Source organism: Mobula hypostoma, chromosome 24 (assembly GCF_963921235.1).
Source record: "Mobula hypostoma chromosome 24, sMobHyp1.1, whole genome shotgun sequence".
In the NCBI taxonomy this organism is placed as follows: domain Eukaryota; kingdom Metazoa; phylum Chordata; class Chondrichthyes; order Myliobatiformes; family Myliobatidae; genus Mobula; species Mobula hypostoma.
In genome coordinates, this window is record NC_086120.1 from 21,477,475 (window position 1) to 21,496,278 (window position 18,804).

General features: G+C 44.0%; 1 protein-coding gene across 1 annotated transcript in view; it reads left to right on the forward strand.

Moving 5' to 3' along the window:
- The first annotated feature begins 5,556 nt into the window (after positions 1–5,556).
- timm13 (translocase of inner mitochondrial membrane 13 homolog (yeast)) overlaps positions 5,557–18,804 on the forward strand; it is a 30,196-nt gene continuing 16,948 nt past the window's right edge. The window contains exon 1 of the mRNA XM_063032139.1: positions 5,557–5,760. Within this exon, the coding sequence (XP_062888209.1) occupies positions 5,638–5,760 (123 nt within the window). The 5' untranslated portion in view covers positions 5,557–5,637. The remainder of the gene's footprint in view (positions 5,761–18,804) is intronic.

Genomic DNA, 18,804 nt, shown 5'->3' on the forward strand with positions numbered 1-18,804 from the left:
TGGATTATTATATCTACAACTTACTGATCACGCTAATGTACTGTGAGCTGTAGATATAATAATTTTTATGCAGGGGTTCCCTGAGACCTGAAAATTATTTCAAGGGTTCCTTCAGGGCAAAAAGGTTGAGAAAGGCTGATCTAGAGAGAGGATACAAATGAAGGTATAGTGGAACAGTTGGTAAAAATGATACCTCACAGCTCCAGAGATCCAGGTTTAATTAGTCCTGAACTCCGTTGCTGTTTGATGGAGACTGCGTGTTGTCTTTGTGACCACATGGGTTTCCTCAATGTGCTCAAGCTTCCTCCCAAATCCCAAAGAACTACGAGGACTCTGAAGTCTGACTCCAGCAACTGGGAGGGACTGTGGAGATTTCTCTGCTAGCCTGGACTGCCCACAAAAATTCACCTCCACCTTACATTTGTTTCACAGTAGCATTCAAGCCATATTCCTCAGCGAAGGGTCTCCCACAGAGTCAATCTCCAGTGAATATTGTTGTCAAATAAAGATGCAACATTGCTCCAATGTTTTTCTCAATGTTTCTTATCATGATTCTGCACCTCATATCCAATCACCTTTCCATGGGATAAGACTGATCAACAGAACCAGAGAAACTGTTCAACCTACAGTGTCTACAGTCCAGAAATAAAGACCACCTGAAACTCACTAGATGAGCTGTAGTTTGTAGATGATGCTTGCATTTGCATGTGCTTGGAGGCTCAATCATCACTGATTCACTCATTGAATCATAAGAGAGATTGGAGCTACAGCCCGGTCAAGATGGCACCAGCGAACAATGATTCCTCGGGCGACATCTTCCAGATAGCAAATCTATCCAATTATTTCACTTTGTCCATGCTTCTGCTTGTTCTTTCTGCCTTGTTTGTGTTATGGAAACTGTTGGAGCCTGTGACGTACAGTTGGAACTCGATTGAAAGATCCAATCCGGAGAGCTGCCTTGTGGGGTGGGGGTGGGGGGGAGGTGAAAAGGTCCAAGAACATAAGCAGACTCATGGAAAAGACGAAAAGTGAGGCTCGGGGTCATGAACAGCTCCATCTTGAAGCAGCGAGGAAGACTGAAGAATCGAGGTGAATGCGGAGAGGGTCAGTGATGGCTCCCAACAGAGATGGTCAGCAGCCAGATCGGCGCATTTGACCTTGGATCGGTGGTATTCGGACACGGGTCAGTGGTCATTCTTTACAGAAGGACTGAGTTCATGCGCCTGCTCTCCTCGCATGCAGATGAAAAGATGTTTCCCATATTCTGAGATTTATGTGACTGAAATTTATATTGGTTTTCTTCAGTTTTTTTCTTTCTTGTGGACAATTAGAGGATGGGTGATCTGTTAATTTTTGTGTGTATGAGGTGGGGTTGGGGGTTTGGTGTTACTCTTGCTGTTCTTTTCTGTGACTGAGGGGGTTGGGATTGTTATCAGTAAGGGTTCGGTGATTGTTATTGTGGCTGTTTTTTACTGCGGGTGAGGGAGGGATTTTGGGGTCTGCGAGTTTTGTTTGCTTTTTCTCCCCCGTGCATGGGGGAGGGGTTGATGTCTTTTCTTTCATCAATACCCATGGTCGTTCTGTATTTAATGGCTATCTGGGAGAAGACAAATATCAGAGATGTATTGTACATGCATAATTTGACAATAAAATGAACCTTTGAGCAATCAACACTCTCAAGACAAGTGTCCTCTATAAACTTGCCCCACTATACAAATATCATTGCCTTTGAAAACATCAGCCATTTCTTCTATCTCAGGAGACACTTCTCAACAATGTCAGCCATTGATGATGAAATTCATCATCGCCTTCAGTGTGCCAGCAGTCATTTTGTCAATTGAGCAAAAGCATGTTTAAAGATCAAGACCTCAGAGATGGCACAAAACCCATGGTCCACCATACCACAGTGATCCCTGCCCTCCTTTATTTGTCTGGGACATGACCCATTGCAAGACCCTTAAGGCAGTGGAAAGTAAACAGAACTATGGTCTCTACAAAATCCTCCAAATGCATTGGAAGGGTACACAAACGAATTCCATTAGTCTCTCCTGAGAAATGAGTTCCTAATTATACTTAGCCGATTCGGTTATAAAGGTCATGTTTTTCACACATCTGACACCAGACATTCTATTCCAAGCTCTGCCAAAGGTGGAAGAAGATTCATAGATGTCTAGTCCCTATACACCTTCCTCCCTCACCAGGATGGCCTCAAAACTCTCCATTACTTTCTAGACACCAGACCCAACCAGTTCCACTCCACCACCCCTCTCCTCTGTCTGGTGGAACTGATCCTCACTCACAATAATTTCTCCTTTGGCTCCTCCTAATTCCTTCAAACAAATGGTGTAGCCATGGACACCCACATGGGTCCCAGCTATCTGCCTTTTTGTTAGCTACGTGGAAGTCTATGTAAGCTTCCACTGGTATCACTCCCTATGCGACTCCCTTGTCCATTCATCCCTCCCCACTGATCTCACTCCTGGCATTTATCCTTGCAAGCAGAACAAATGCAACAGAACACCTACACCTACATCTCCTCCCTCACTACCATTCAGGGCTCCAAACAGTCCTTCCAGGTGAGGTGATTCTTCACTTGTGAGTCTGTCGGGGTCATATGCTGTGTTCGGTGCTCCCGGTGTGGCCTCCTGTATATCAGTGAGACCTGACGTAGATTGGGAGACTGCTTTGCTGAGCACCTACAGAGAATGCGGGATCTCCCAATGGACGCTCATTTTCATTTCACTTCCCATTCTGACTTGTCAGTCCATGACCTCCTGTACTGCTGGATGAGGCCACACTCAGGTTGGAGGAGCAACACCTTATATTCTGCCTGGGTAGCCTCCAATCCGATGGCATGAACATCAACTTCTCAAACTAATGGTAACGGCCCCCCCCCCTCACCATTCCCCATTCCCTCTCACCTTATCTCCTTACCTGTCCATCACCTCCCTCAGGTGCTCCTCCCTCTCCCTTTCTTCCATGGCCTTCTGTCCTCCATCAGATTCCCCCTTCTCCAACCCTTTATCTCTTTCACCAATCAACTTCCTAGCTCTTTACTTCACCCCGCCCCCTCCCGGTTTCACCTATCACTTGCTACCTTGTATTTCTTCCTCCTCTCCCCCCCCTTCTTACTCTGACTTCTCATCTTTTTTTCTCCAGTTCTGATGAAGGGTTTCAATCCAAAATGTTGACTGTACTCTTTTCCATAGATGTTGCCTGGCCTGCTGAGTTCCTCCAGCATTGTGTGTGTGTGTTGCTTGGATTTCCAGCATCTGCAGATTTTCTCTTGTTTGTTCAATAAAGGTTGAACAGAATCAGAATCAGAATCAGGTTTATTATCTGACTTGACGTGAAATTTGTTAACTTATCAGCAGCAATTCAATGCAATACATAATCTAGTACAGTACAGCTAGGTGACCAGCTTCCCGAAGTGTGGGCGTGGAATAGCACGGTAGGCATACTTGATGGTGGCGTACCAATGGCGTCGTTTCATCTGGTATTGCAAGTGATCTGTTGATGGCAGACATCCCACCCTGCAAAAACTCATTTCAGGGAGGTAGTACCATCAATTTGCGGGACACTCCCGGGAGAGGTGGGACGTCTGCAATAGAGTAGCTCCTTAGCAGCTAGCCAGCGAGTTTAAATAATGTTAGCTATGCTCATGAACGAATGATACCTGTTAAACTCACCTCAACACGTCTTTACAGTCTTAACCCACCATGGGCAATAGAAAAGTCACTGTTGCAAACAGTGCAGCGAGCAACACTTTTGACCCCTATTAGGCAGGGGTACACTTTAGTGTAGTCTGGGGTGACGTACGTTTTATATTTTTTTTTCGGAACACTCTGCCATGGCGCGCTCTCTCTCGCTCTCTCTCATGGTCGCTCGCGCGCTCTCACTTGCTTTCGCTCTGGCTCGCGCACTCTTGCTTGCTTTCGCTCTGGCTCGCGCACTCTTGCTTGCTTTCTCTCTCGCTCGCGCTCTCTCTCTCACATGGTCGCTCGCGCGCTCTCACTTGCTTTCGCTCTGGCTCGCGCACTCTTGCTTGCTTTCTCTCTCGCTCGCGCTCTCTCTCTCTCTCACATGGTCGCTCGCTCTCTCACTCGCGTGCTCTCGCTCGCGCGTTCTCGCTTGCTTGCTCTCTCGCTCTCTCTCGTGGTCACTCTCGCGCCCTCTCTTGCTTTCTCTCGTTCGCTCTCAAAAAAATTGATTTCCGTGATATTGTATATAATTTGCGGGCATCAGGGAGCCACTATTCATATACGGGAGACTCCCGGAACTTCCGGGAGAGGTGGGATGTCTGTGATGGTAATTGATTAGTGATTTTTTTCAGACTTGGCTTGTTAAAATCTCCCAAAACTATGGTGAAGGCGTTAGGGTGCGCTGTTTCCTGCCTGTTGATCCCATTGCTCAGATCATCTAAAGCCTGCTTGACATTGGCCTGAGGTCAAGCCAATAGTAAAGAGTCTATGGCTGCAATTCAAGGGTTCACTGTCACCTTTGCAGGGACAATTACAGTTGGGCAAAGAACGTCAATGATAACTTCATTTCATAAATGAATTAAAACCTCATCTTATCTGTCTACTTGAAATACACCACAGCAAAATCAATATTTCAACTTCATCATTATTTCATCATTAAAGAGAGTGAACCCTTGCAAGTTCTACAGAGAACGAAAACAAAACATACATTACTTAAAAAAAAATCAGAAACCAGCAATCAAGATTTTTTGGACATATCCTGCAAAGAGAGACATTAGAATCTTTAGATACAACTGGAAAGCTGGAAGGAAAAAGAAGCAGAGGCAGACAGACAATGAAAATGATAAATAGCATAACATCATGGTTAGAAACAGGGGAGGCAACAACTACAATTTGGAGGGTCAGGGACTGTGATGGATGGAGAGACATAATCCCCCACACCGAACGGCAAGGCACCTAAAGAATAGCAACACACACAAAATGCTGGTGAAATGCAGCAGGCCAAGCAGCATGTATAGGAAGAGGTACAATCGACGTTTCGGGCTGCCTGGCCTGCTGCGTTTCGCCAGCATTTTGTGTGTGTTGCTTGAATTTCCAGCATCTGCAGATTTCCTCGTGTGACCACCTGAATGAATGATTATTTTTGGTTATAATTTTATCCTGTCTATCATCTGGTTATAATTTCACATTCTAACTTCCCTTTATGTATGTTCGTGTATTATTATTTATTTTGTGTTCTTTAATAGTTCAATTTCATTGTTGCTTTCCTATTTACCTCCGAATTTTCTCCTATCTTCGTTTGTCATATTCTCCCATGAGGTCCAAGGCCTTGACACAGTTCCTTACACACAACTATGCCGTCTTGTTGTTACGATGTCACGTCAGTTTTCATACGGCGACATACGTCTCCCTAAACGATTTAGTATATTTCAAGGCTTTCATTTCAAGCGACTGGCAGTTCCAAGCATGCTCAGTGACAACCTGGGCGAGTGAGAGAAAGTACGCATGCGCTTTCCGTTGTGGCGCTATGCAATCTGGCTATTGTAGTTCCACTGGCAAACCCGTAAGGCGCATGCGCAGTCGGACAGGGTGACCTGGAGGCTGAAAGCCGCGTTCGGTTCGTTACTGCAGCAACGCGTGTGTAGCCGTCGGTGCGATGGACAGCTACTCCTCGGATTTTTCTTCTGGCACTCCTGGTGGAGCCAAGGTAGATGCGGGGACGATCATGGAGCAAGTGAAACTACAAATTGCCGTAGCTAACGCTCAGGAATTACTACAGGTTTGTACCTTTCCATTGTGAAGTAGAAACGAAATTGTGAACTCACTGCTTTTACTTCCAAGGTCTGATTACCTAAGGCCTGGGTAAAGGGAATTGCTGGAAACGTTATAAGATCGCTTTGGGGTTTGATTGACTAACTATCTGACCAATCCGAAGTTCAACAGTCCAGGGTCTACCCAATCAGCGCGTAGTAGAGGTGAGTCCTTAAACGATAGGTCTGACGTGATGGGAGAGTAAAGGTCACTGCGGCCTTGCCCGGGTGAACCCACGTGGAGACAGGGGAGCTTTCAAAGTGACATTTCTTTTCCGCAGATACATCGACCGAAAGAAAGTTGTGGCAGTTTTGCAACTTGTGGAACAAAAATGCCACTTTGAAACACAGACAAACGTTTTTAAACTGGAAAGGGTGCTCAAAACATTCATGAGGGGCTTGAGTATGAGGTTGAATAGACTGGGGCTATTTTCCTTTGAGCATAGGAGGTTGAAGGCTGACATTTTAGAGGTACATAAGGCATAGATAAGGTGAATGAATGGTCAATGTCTTTTACCCTACGGCAGAGAGTAAAAAAAACTAGGTTTAAGGTGGGAAGGAAAAGATTTAAAAGGGACAACCGCGGCGACTTTTTCGTATAGAGAGTGGTCGATGTGTGGAATAGGCTGTAGATGTGCATATGATTGCAATGCTTAAAAGGTATTTGGACCGGTACACGGTAGAAAAGGCCTGGAGGGATACGGGCAAATGGTCTAGCTCTGAGAGGGACAAATTGGTCAGTTCGGATGAGTAGGACCAAAGAGCCTTTTTCAAAGCAGTACAGTTTGATAACTCTAAAGCCAATTTTCTGTCTGATGCGAGAAAATGATGGAAATATTCAGCAGGCCAGGCAAGATCCTCCCTCCAGTAATACTGCCTGAACTGTTGAATACTTTATTTTGAATTTGCCTTATTTTCCTACTAACACACATCAAAGTTGCTGGTGAACGCAGCAGGCCAGGCAGCATCTCTAGGAAGAGGTACAGTCGACGTTTCAGGCCGAGACCCTTCGTCAGGACTAACTGAAGGAAGAGCTAGTAAGAGATTTGAAAGTGGGAGGGGGAAGGGGAGATCCAAAATGATAGGAGAAGACAGGAGGGAGAGGGATGGAGCCAAGAGCTGGACAGGTGATTGGCAAAAGGGATACGAGAGGATCATGGGACAGGAGGCCCAGGGAGAAGGAAAAGGGGGAGGGGGGGAACCCAGAGGATGGGCAAGGGGTATAGTCAGAGGGACAGAGGTAATTGTCGGCCCAGATCAGTGCTGATTGCATTGCCTCTGATCTGGGCCGACAATTACATGTCGGGCAGCACCTAATTAATTAGCATGTTTATTTCGGCTTTTTTTTTAAAGATGTACTGTGTGTCTCCCGGTTACTGCTGCATTCTCCGCGAATCGGTATCTGTCCGCGGCTGGGTGTTGGGGTGGTGGGACACTGGGGTGTCATCTCGTCGTCTGTTTCCATTAGAGCAGGCAGCTCATCTTCTCCTATGACTGCCCGCCTCGATGTCGAAGGTCGAGGTTCGTTGTCTGCTGTGGCTGATGTGTTAGGCTTGCTTAACTGCTGAGCCTCGCGCATTTTTCTATCATACAGTTCTTTGTAAGCACTCAAGCCAACTTGCAAATACTGTATGCTCTAAACCAATGTACCCTTTCAAAATTAAAGTCGTACTTTATCATTACTCATTTGGTTTCAATTGTTATCCTCTCCTCTTCCAATTGCATCACCTCTTCATCTGTCAGTTCTTGGTCATGGGATGCCAAAACCTCCTCAACATCATCTTCGTCAGCTTCCACAAGCCAAACTCATTTTGTCCTTACTTCGTTCACCACGATCAAAATGCTTAATTATATCTAGTTTTACGCTAAGTGTAAGACCCTTACGAGCTCTTTCAGGTTTTTCTGATACCATAGAACTCATCTTGCAAACGGCTGCTCACAGGCACATGTTTAAGCAATGCTGGCGAGAATGCCATTCCGAATCCGGGGGAGAGCGGCTGCTCAGGGCACGCGCTGCCTTTCTTCGTAACAGTGAAAGCACCTTCTGTTAGCAAAAACAGGGTACTAATGTAGGTCTTTCGTAACAGTGAGGTTTTGTAAAGCGAACATTCGAAAAGCAGGGGACACCTGTATTAGGGAAATATTCATTACACTACATCCTCTGTGCTTAGCATAAAGCTATACGGTGTATGTGTGTGTGTGTGTGTGTATATATATATATAAAACAAAAACAATATAGACAGTGGATCAGTGGATAACTGGTCAGGCTGTAGAGGGATTTGAAAACTTGAATAACTAGATCCCAATGCTGATCCCAAAGCCACTTTTATTATCTTCTAAGGGAAGAACCTGGTTTAGCCATGGTCAGAAAGATCCTTAAGTGTTGTTGAGCAGAGAGATCTTGGGATCCAAGTTCATAGCTCCTTGAAAGTGGCTACATAGGTCGATAAGGTGGCTAAAGCTTATGGAATGCTTGCCTTTATTAGTTGATGCATTGAGTTCAAAAGTCAAGTTATGTTGCAACATGATAAAGTCTGGTGATGATTGCATACAGTTCTGGTCGTCCCAGTACAGGAAGGCTGTTGAGGCTTTGAAGAGGTGCAGAAGAGGTTTACCAAGGTGCCACCTGGTTTATTGGGGATGTGGTCTCACGAGAGGCTGGATAAACTTGGGTTGTTTTTTCTGGAGTGTAAGAGGCCGAGGAGAGATCTGATAGAAGTTTATAAAATTGAGATGCATAGATAGAGTAGACAGGGAGTATCTGTTTCCCAAGGTGGAAATGTCTAATACTAGGGGACATGCATTGAAGGTGAGAGGGGGTATGTTCAAAGAGCATGTGAGGGATAAGTTTCCTTATTTAGAGTAGTGGATTCCTGGAATGCATTGCCTGCTATGGTGATAGAGGCAAATACATTGGAGGTTTTTAAGAGATGTTTGATAGGCACATGATTACGAGGAAGATGGAGGGATATGGACATAGTGTAATTGGGAGCAATTAATGTTTGGGTGTTTTTGATTTGCTTTTTAGCTGGTTCGACACAATGTTGTAGGCTGAAGGAACTGCTCTATAAAAGGTATTGTATTGACTTGATCATAGTGAATTTTCTTGCATGAAAGATTTGCTCAGTGGAATTGCTGCATTGTATAATGAGGATGGATGGAGGTTTATCCTTACAACTGCCGACAAAAGTTCAGGTCATTTAGGTTCTGTGTTGATTGATTTGGAAACCAGCATGAAGTATTGACAGATTCTGATGGCCATACTTGTAGGGGTGACTGGAGAAGCATTCCTCCCTGGATAGCCTGCTGGAAGGGACTGCATAAGTCGATAGGGTGGTAAAGAAGTCATATGGCATACTTTTCTTTATTAGTTGGGGCTCTGAGTCTGAATTGGAAGGTTGTGTTGAAGCTTTAAAAATTATAGTTAGATTACATTTGGAGTATTTAATACTATATTCTGCCATCATATTTGACCTACCAAAATGAACCACCTCACACTTATCTGGGATGTCCTACCGTAACCTCTGACAGCCCTCCACACTATTCACAACACCACCAAACTTTGTGTCATCAGCAAATTTACTAACCCATCCCTCCACTTCCTCTTCCAGGTTGTTTATAAAAATCACTAAGGAGTCCCACAACAGTTCCCTGAGGCACACCACTGGTCACCGACCTCCATGCAAAATATGACCCGTCTACATCCACACTTTGCCTTCTGTGGACAAGCCAATTCTGGATCCACAAAGCAAGGTCCCCTTGGATCCCATGCCTCCTTACTTTCTCAATAAGCCTTGCATGGGGTACCTTATCAAATTCCTTGCTGAAATCCATATACACTACATCTACTGCTCTACCTTCATCAACATGTTTAGTGGCACCCTCAAAAAAATAAATCAGGCTCGTAAGGCATGACCTGCCTTTGACAAAGCCATGCTGACTATTCCTAATCATATTATGCCTCTCCAAATGTTCAGAAATCCTACCTTTCAGGATCTTTTCCATCAACTCACTAACCACTGAAGTAAGACTCACTGGTCTATAACTTCCTGGGCTATCTCTATTCCCTTTCTTGAATAAGGGAACAACATCTGCAACCCTCCAAACCTCTGGAATCTCTCCAATTCCCATTGATGATGCAAAGATCATTGCCAGAGGCTCAGCAATCTCCTCCCTTGCCTCCCACAGTAGCCTGGGGTACATCTTGTCCGGTCCCAGAGAATTATCTAACTTGACGCTTTCCAAAAGCTCCAGCACATCCTCTTTCTTAATGTCTATATGCTCAAGCTTTTCAATCCGCTGTAAGTCGTCCCTACAATCACCAAGATCCTTTTATGTAGTGAATACTGAAACAAACTATTCATTAAGTACTTCTGCTATCTCCTCTGGTTCCATACACTTCTCCACTGTCACACTTGATTCTTCTTATTCTGTCATGTCTTCACATACTTGTACAACGCCTTGGGGTTTTCCTTAATCCTGTCCGCCAAGGCCTTCTCATGGCCCCTTCTGGCTCTCCTAATTTCTTTCTTGAGCTCCTTCCTGCTAGCCTTATAATCTTCTAGCTCTCTATCATTATCTAGCTTTTTAAACCTTTCGTAAGCTTTTCTTTTCTTCTTGACTAGATTTTCAACAGCCTTCGTATACCACAGTTCCTGCACCCTACCATCCTTTCCGTCTCATTGGAACGTACCTATGCAGAACGCCACACAAATATCCCCATAACATTTGCCACATTTCTGCCATACATTTCCTTGAGAACATCTGTTCCAAATTTATGATGTACAAACCTTTTTTTGCAACTGTACATTAACTATCTAAGAGACTCTTGAACACCACTACTGTATCTGTCTCTGCCACCAGCCCTGGCAGTGCATTCCCAGCACCCATCACTGTGTAAAGAAGAATTTGCCCCACATTATCACCCTTGAACCTACACCCCTTACCTTAAATGTATGCCCTTTAGTATTAGGCATTTCAACCCTGGGAACGAGATATCAGCTGTCTTAATCTATGCCTTTCATAATCTACCATGTGTCCCCTTGGCCTCTGCTGCTTCAGAGAAAACCAGTTTGTTCAACCTCTCTGTAACTCATGCTCTCTTTTGCACCCTCTCCAAAACCAAGTTTTTTTTCCTATATTGGGGCAATCAGAATAGCGGTTACAGCGGGACATCGATAGGATGCAAAACTGGGCTGAGAAGTGGCAGATGGAGTTCAACCTAGATAAGTGTGAGGTGGCTCATTTTGGTTGGTCAAATATGATGGCAGGATATGGTATTAATGGTAAGACTTTTGGCAGTGTGGAGGATCAGAGGGATCTTGGGGTCCGAGACTACAGAACATTCAAAGCTGCTGCGCAGGTTGACTCTGTGGTTAAGAAGGCATACGGTGCATTGGCCTTCATCAACCGTGGGATTGAGTTTAAGAGCCGAGAGGTAATGTTACTGCTATATAGGACCCTGGTCAGACCCCACTTGGAGTACTGTGCTCAGTTCTGGTCACCTCACTACAGGAAGGATGTGGAAACTATAGAAAGGATGCAGAGGACATTTACAAGGATGTTGCCTGGATTGGGGAGCATGCCTTATGAGAATAGGTTGAGTGAACTCAGCCAAAAAAAGAAAAAGCCTTGGAGCGATAGAGGATGAGAGGTGACCTGATAGAGTTGTATAAGATGAAGAGAGGCATTGATCGTGTGGATAGTCGGAGGCTTTTTCCCAGGGCTGAGATGGCGAGCACGAGAGGGCATAGTTTTAAGGTGCTTGGAAGTAGGTACAGAGGAGATGTTGGGGTAATTTCTTTTTGCAGAGAGTGGTGAGTGCATGGAATGGGCTGCCGCGATGGATGCGGATACGATAGGGTCTTTTAAGAGACTCCTGGGTGGGTACATGCAGCTTAGAAAAATAGAGGGCTATGGGTAACCCTAGGTAATTTCTAAAATAGGTACATGTTTGGCACAGCATTGTGGGCTGAAGGGCCTGTATTGTGCTGTAGGACGGGATAGAAAATTTTAAATTATCTCATTCAGGCCTAAAGATTTAACTACTGTGGAGGATTTCTTAATCTTGTGGGTAATGTCTTTCCTGACCATGCCAGGGGGGTGGGTGGGTGTGGAGGTGGTAGTAACTTAGTAACTGCTTGGCAGGTGAGATAGTGGCTGTGAAATAATCTCAGGTTCTGTGGCCTTCGCCATGGTGGTTGTAGGGATTGACTCTGGGACTGTGGGACTGCTGGAAGTGGTTCTGACAGCTCTGGACACCCTTCTTCTCTAACAATTGACCCTGCTCTCCTCAGTTGATCAATGTGTCATCTCCAGATGACATTGGACACAATCTCCACTGTGTAGGACAGTGGGCCCCAACCACTGGGCCGCAAAGCATGTGCGAGGAGACGATATGATTTGGCGATATGAAATGATATGAGTCAGCTGCACCTTTCCTCATTCCCTGTCACGCACTGTTGAACTTGAAACCCCCCCCCCACCACCCCTTCGGCCGGTCCGCAGGAATATTGTTTATATTAAACCGGTCCACGGTGAAAAAATGGTTGGGGACCCCTGGTGTAGGAGACTGGTGCAGTTCTGTCCTTAATCTTTGCCAGTACCCACTTTTGAACAGCTCTGTAGTCCCTTGCCAGGACTGCTTACCCAGAAGTTAAACATTGAACCTCCTTGTTTGAGGAGTGCACAATTTGTCCCAGCTTTTCGTACTGCATACTCCTTCTGAGATTGGGTTTGAGGAGATCTATGCATGAACACAAGGAATGACCCAGGAACAGCATAGCTGGTGAATTGTTTGTTGTGGAGTGTGCTGCATTGCAACGTGCAAGGAGGAAATTGGCGACCTTCTGGTTCAGTGTCAGTAATATGTGTTCTGCTGACATTGCGTTTTGCTGACTAACCTTTCTGCCAAGCCATTTGTAGCTGGATGGTACGGTGCAGATGTAATACAGTTCTTTACAAAAATCTTAGGCATAAAAATCCTGTAAAGCGAAGATGCTTTGAAGAATATGAAATGAAAAGTTTCTAAATATCAAAAATAGAGGGCAGTAAACACCTAAAATATCCTAAATTAAATCAATATTTGGTGTGATCATCCTTTGCCTTTAAAACTGCACCAATTATCTTGGGTATATAATTGGCTGGTAGATTGTTCCCAGTTTCTTGGAGAATTTGCCACAGTCCTTCTGCAGACTTTGGTTGTCTCCCTTGCTTCAGTCTCCAGGTAATCACAAACAGCCTTGATGATGTTGAGATCAGGGTGCTGTGGAGCCCTGCTGCAGAGCTCCTTGTTCTTCCTTTCACTGAGGATTGTTCTTTATGACACTGGCCATGTGTTTGGGGTCATTGTCCTGATGCAGAATGAAGTTGGGACCGCTCAGACACCTCCCTGATGGTATTGTATGATGGATGCAAATCTGCTTGTACTTCTCAGCATTGAGGACTCTAATTCTGACCAGATCACCAACTCCATTTGCAGAAATGCAGCCATGCTTCACTATTGGCTGCAAATACTCTCCACTCTCCAGCTCTTCAATGGGCAACCTGCCTCCTGTTTGAGCCAAAAATTTTGAATTTTGACTCGTCAGTCCAGAGCACTTGCTGCCATTGTTCAGCACATCAGTCCTTGTGTTTTTATGTGTAAGTGATTCTCTTGGCTTTGTTCTCACTTCTAAAGAATAGCTTTTTGGCATGCAGACCACTTCTGACAAGATTTTTCAAGATTGTTGAGTGGTGTCTTGGGTTCCAGTGGTTTCTGTCAGTTCAGAGCCGATAGCAGTACTGAACCTCTTCTGATTTAGAAGGGAGTTAGTTTGATGTATCTCTCATCTGCTGCATTCCGTTTCCATGCCTGACCACTGCGCTTCTGGTCTTCAACCTTGCCCGTTTCTTTGTGCTTCTTCAGCAGAGCTTGGACAACGTATCTTGCAATTCCTGTCTGCCGTGAGCTTTCTGCGTGGGAGAGACCTTGCTGATGCAGGATGACCACCTTGTGTGTTGTTGCTTTGCTCACTTTTGCAATGGTGTAAGGGTTGATAATTATAAGGTTAAACTATCACAGCTGCCACACCCTCACCTTTTAGTTTGGTTGTCCTTTGCTCAGTTTGGTTCATTCAACTCATTAGGTTGTTGATCATTAGAATCCTGTTTGTTATCTTTCTTTAACATTTTATTTGAAAAGCAGTCTATTACTTAACATGCTACTTCTTAATGAAACACAAAAAATCCACTGTAACCATTTAATTTTTTGGAACATGAATGTTCGCTCTTTTCTACTAACACACCAAAGCAAAAGAAAAAACAAACATCTAAAACAAAATGTATATAAAAATCCAGACACAAAATTATCTGCAGATGCTGTGATCAAAGCAACACTTTTAGTACGCTGGATGAACTCAGCAGGTCGGGCAGCATCAGTTAGAAACGATGAGTCGACATTTCGGGCCGGAACCCTTCGTCAAGACTGAAGAATGAAAGATGGGGAAGGATTTGAAGAATGCTTGTCGCTTCAGTTGAAAGACCAGTAATTTGAAAGACAAAGGGGTGGGGGAGGGGAAGCATTGACGTCATAGCCCTGAAAACAATGGGTAGTAGAAGAAGGAGGCGGAACCGATTGGGGGACCGCTTCGTCGAGCACCTCCACTCCGTCCGCCACAACAGACAGGATCTCCCGGTAGCCACCCACTTCAACTCTGCTTCCCATTCCCATTCAGATATGTCTATACATGGCCTCCTCTACTGCCATGATGAGGCTAAACTCAGGTTGGAGGAGCAACACCTCATATACTGTCTAGGTAGTCTCCAGCCCCTTGGTATGAACATAGAATTCTCCAACTTCTGGTAATTCCCTCCCCCTCCCTTCCTCTATCCCTATTTCACTCTACCCCCTCCCCCAGCTCCCTCATGGTTCCGCCTCCTTCTTCTACTACCCATTGTTTTCAGGGCTATGACGTCAATGCTTCCCCTCCCCCACCCCTTTGTCTTTCAAATTACTGGTCTTTCAACTGAAGCGACAAGCATTCTTCAAATCCTTCCCATCTTTCATTCTTCAGTCCTGACGAAGGGTTCCGGCCCAAAACGTTGACTCATCGTTTCTGACTGATGATGCCCGACCTGCTGAGTTCATCCAGCGTACTGAAAGTGTTGCTTATAAAAATCTAGTGTGCCTAAGTACTTTTACACAGTACTATGTTTTATTCCATTTGTTTGCAGGAACAACTGAAACTGTTCTGCAACAAACTGTGGTCCATTGTCACTAAATGTTCTGGAACACCAGTTCTTAAGAAGAGGGTCCTCAACTCATCAACAGTGTGTGAGGCTGTAGTGGAGGCTATTGGGAACACTTTTGGCCACTTTGTAGTTGCATCCACTACTACCAAGAAATTTGTAGAAATAATGGTCCAGCAAAATCCCCATGAATCCTCTGCCAGGGCAATCCAGGCCATTGCCAGGAATGAAGAGGCACTGCTCTTGGCATCTTCTGGACATGTTGGCATCCTGAACAGTGCATGACAAGCTGCTTGATCTGCTGATCTATCCCAGGCCACCAGACAAAGCTTTGAGCCAACACTTTCATTTAGACCATGCCTTGATAACTGGCATGTAGTTCCTCCAACTCTTTAGTTCTCAGCCTGGGTGGTACCCCAGTCAAGGGCAAATTCATCCCAGCACTGTTAAAAATTGGGTAACTGGAGTTTCTGCTGCATATTCCAGCCATTTTGGGTGGCTACATATACCTGAGATGGTGTGGGATCTTTTCTGGTTTCCCTTTAGGTCATCCTGCCGTAATAGGAGATTTTCAATTTGCATTAAGGAGAAGATGTAAAGAGGGGTGTCCTCTTTCGGAAATTTTTCAGGTATTTCCTTTTCCAAGGGTAAATGGGATAATTCATTGGCATTTCCATGATTAGTTGCCCTTGTAATTGTGTCCTCAAAGAAACAGAGCCCATCTCTGCACTTGTGCTGCTATTAATGGAACACCCATCTGTGGATTGAAAATGGATCATCAGTGGTTGGTGACCAGTAACGAGAGTAAACTCTCTTCCACAAAAGTACTGGTTGAAACATTTTACACCCAGAGACTCAAAGCCTCTCTGTCAATCTGTGCTTAATTTTTCCCTGCAAGTATGGGACGTTCACTTCCATCACTCATAACATGTAACGTGACTGCCCCTTTAACATAAGGCAGGGTGTCACAGGCATGTTTTGTTGGGCAATGTGGAGCATAAATTGTGAGTACAGTGCCTGACGCCAACACTTTTTTTGTCTTTTGGAAAGCCATCTCACGCTGCTTTGTCCATTGCCATTTCTTCGCAGTCTATATTAATGAGTTCAAGGAGTGGAGCACAGTTGTCAGGTTTGGCAGAAACCTATTATAGTAATTGACAAACCCTAAAAAAGACTGTAACTGTGACATGTCCTTTGACCTTGGGGCATCCACCCTAGTAGGTGATGCTTGGTGTGAAGAATTCATACTTATTGCATCTTGCTCTAAGCTCATCATCTAATCTTTTGAACAATGTTTTGAGATTTTGGTGATTTTCCTTGTCATCCTCACTGGTAACAATGATGTCACCCAGGTAGTACTGAGTGCCTGGGCAACCTTGCAGCACCTGGCTCATAGCTTTCTGCCAGAATGAAGGTGCAGATGCTACTCCAAAAATAAGCTTACTCTATAAGCTTATAAATAAGCAAAAAATAAGATCTTTGTGGGTGTTTATGGTGAGAAATACTTTGAACTCTTCCATCTCCATCTGTAGGAAGGCCTCAGCAAAGTTCACTGAGTTAAAACTGCAACTTGACTTTATTTTTTTCTCTTCCCTGTGCAATCAATCTATTTTTGTCTGTCTGATATGCTCTTTGTATCTATCCTACTCTGTTGCATTTTCTGGAAAGCTTGCCCTCAAACCTGCTTTGTTCTGGTGTATGTAAGCCCCTGCCACAATGGTAATACAATTTGTTTGGCCTGCCAGATTTCTGGTTAGACATTGCAATTTTGTTCACTCTCACTTTCATTTCTGACTACAACTCAGTTGCATCTCTGGCTGCTGTTTCCGTTAACAAAGTGATTTCAACTGCTCGTTTAAATGTGTTGTGCTTCAGTTAGGAGCTGTTTTTGAATGCTTTCTTGTAAGGTTCCAGAAACTAAATGCATTATTAAGCCCATCACTGAACTGATAATGCTTCTATCCTTCCGATGTAGTCAGCCATTTCTTCTGTAACGCTCAGTTATATTGGCTCGTATATGTCTAGGGGAAATCCCACCCAGCACCTGCCTCAACGCTTCCCACGGAGTTGGTTGCCGCCCGAATCAATCCCAAACATCAATCATCAGCCAGCACACCCAGTACATTTTACAAAGTACACTTTATAGATATTACTAAGTCTATGATATTAATATAAATTCGATACAGAAAAGGAAGTAATGAAGAAAAAGGCGCCAAGACTTATCAAAGTCCAAGTTCTTCGCACACAACCGTTGGAGCTCAATCGATTGCTGACGACCACCCGGATCCTGTCGACTCACGGCTCGGGACCACCCAGAGTGATCGACCGGAGCCTCTCCGCACGTCCGCAGTCCTCCCCGTCTCTCTTCCGACTCCCCGCCAAAAACCCCGTTCCCATTTATATGATACAGCGTTATCATCCGAAAACAAAACGATACATGACCACCCATTGGCTAATAGCACCCTGCTGTCTGTATTAACCCCAGCAACTGTCTAGCTAGAGACTTTCTCAGCATTTAACATAACAAAGAAGCGTTCCCCAGTACAACATAACAAAGAAGCCATTTTAAATTTAACATACAAAAAAGAAAGACCCCGTACACTTCTTTTAAAAATTTTTTTGTTATTAAGTCACCTGATACTCACTGTTTATAAACCTGTGAATTTTGTACCTTTTCTCCCTTTTTTTAATTCAACTGTCTCTCGTCATTCCGAAAGAATGTTGTGTTTTTTTATAGTCTATTATCTGTCTCCCCTTGTGAAGGAAAATAAAACGTGCTGCACTTAAATAGGTAGATAGTCGTCTCAAGTACCTCGTCGCCACTTTTATGTTTTGTAACTCCAGAAATTCGTCGAATGAAAAATACAGGAGCTGGGGATAAACGTATCTACTTTGTTTTACTTTAGTGAGGCATGTAGTGGCGTAATGACCTATATAACCTGTAATGAATTATGTAAACAAAACTTCCTTAATCAAACAATATATTTACAAAGTTACTCATATTACTGAAATTGTTAAATACACTATACCTACAAATACATATTCAGACGTAAGATACTTCTACAACTTAATTAAAATCTTTTCAATTTTTGTAGTCATGCATTAGTTAGCAATAAAATATGTCTGTATAATGAGAGACATGACAATGAATATCATGAGATCATTGAGCTTGATGCTGATGCTATCTTAGCCCAATGTCCACTTCCAGCAGGAAATAGTGGGTATTGGTTTTGAGCAAGAATCTTGGCTGATTTACACTATTTTTTGGCTCATAGTTAATACCAATAATAGCATTCAGTATCCCCAGTTTATGATCTAGTTGAGATCAGGAAATCTGTATGAACAGTGGCTGTAAAGAACGTGTGCTATAAGGCAGTTCACAGACAAACATAAGAATGATGATTAAAAAGGAGGAATGGTCAAAGCTTTATTCAAAGCAATAACTTATTGGAAGATTTTCAGAGGAGTGGTACCATGGATTTTTTTTTGAGGGAGGGGTCTAGGCAGGCAGACCAAGAAGGTGATAGATTGCATGAAATGCCGGAGTATCAACTAGAAACTAGGTGGAATATGTGACAGGGGTCCAAGACAGATTAACCTAAAGTAAGGCCACAATTTGAAGGACTTCAAATGTTAAGACCATAACATTGAGGTTCGGGGAGCAAATGTTATTTAGCCAAAATGGTATGGCAGCTGAATATGTCATAGAATACAAAAGCATATGAGCAATTGGATTTTGGACTTGGTTGCTATCATGAAAAAAGTAAAATACGATCAAGGGAAGC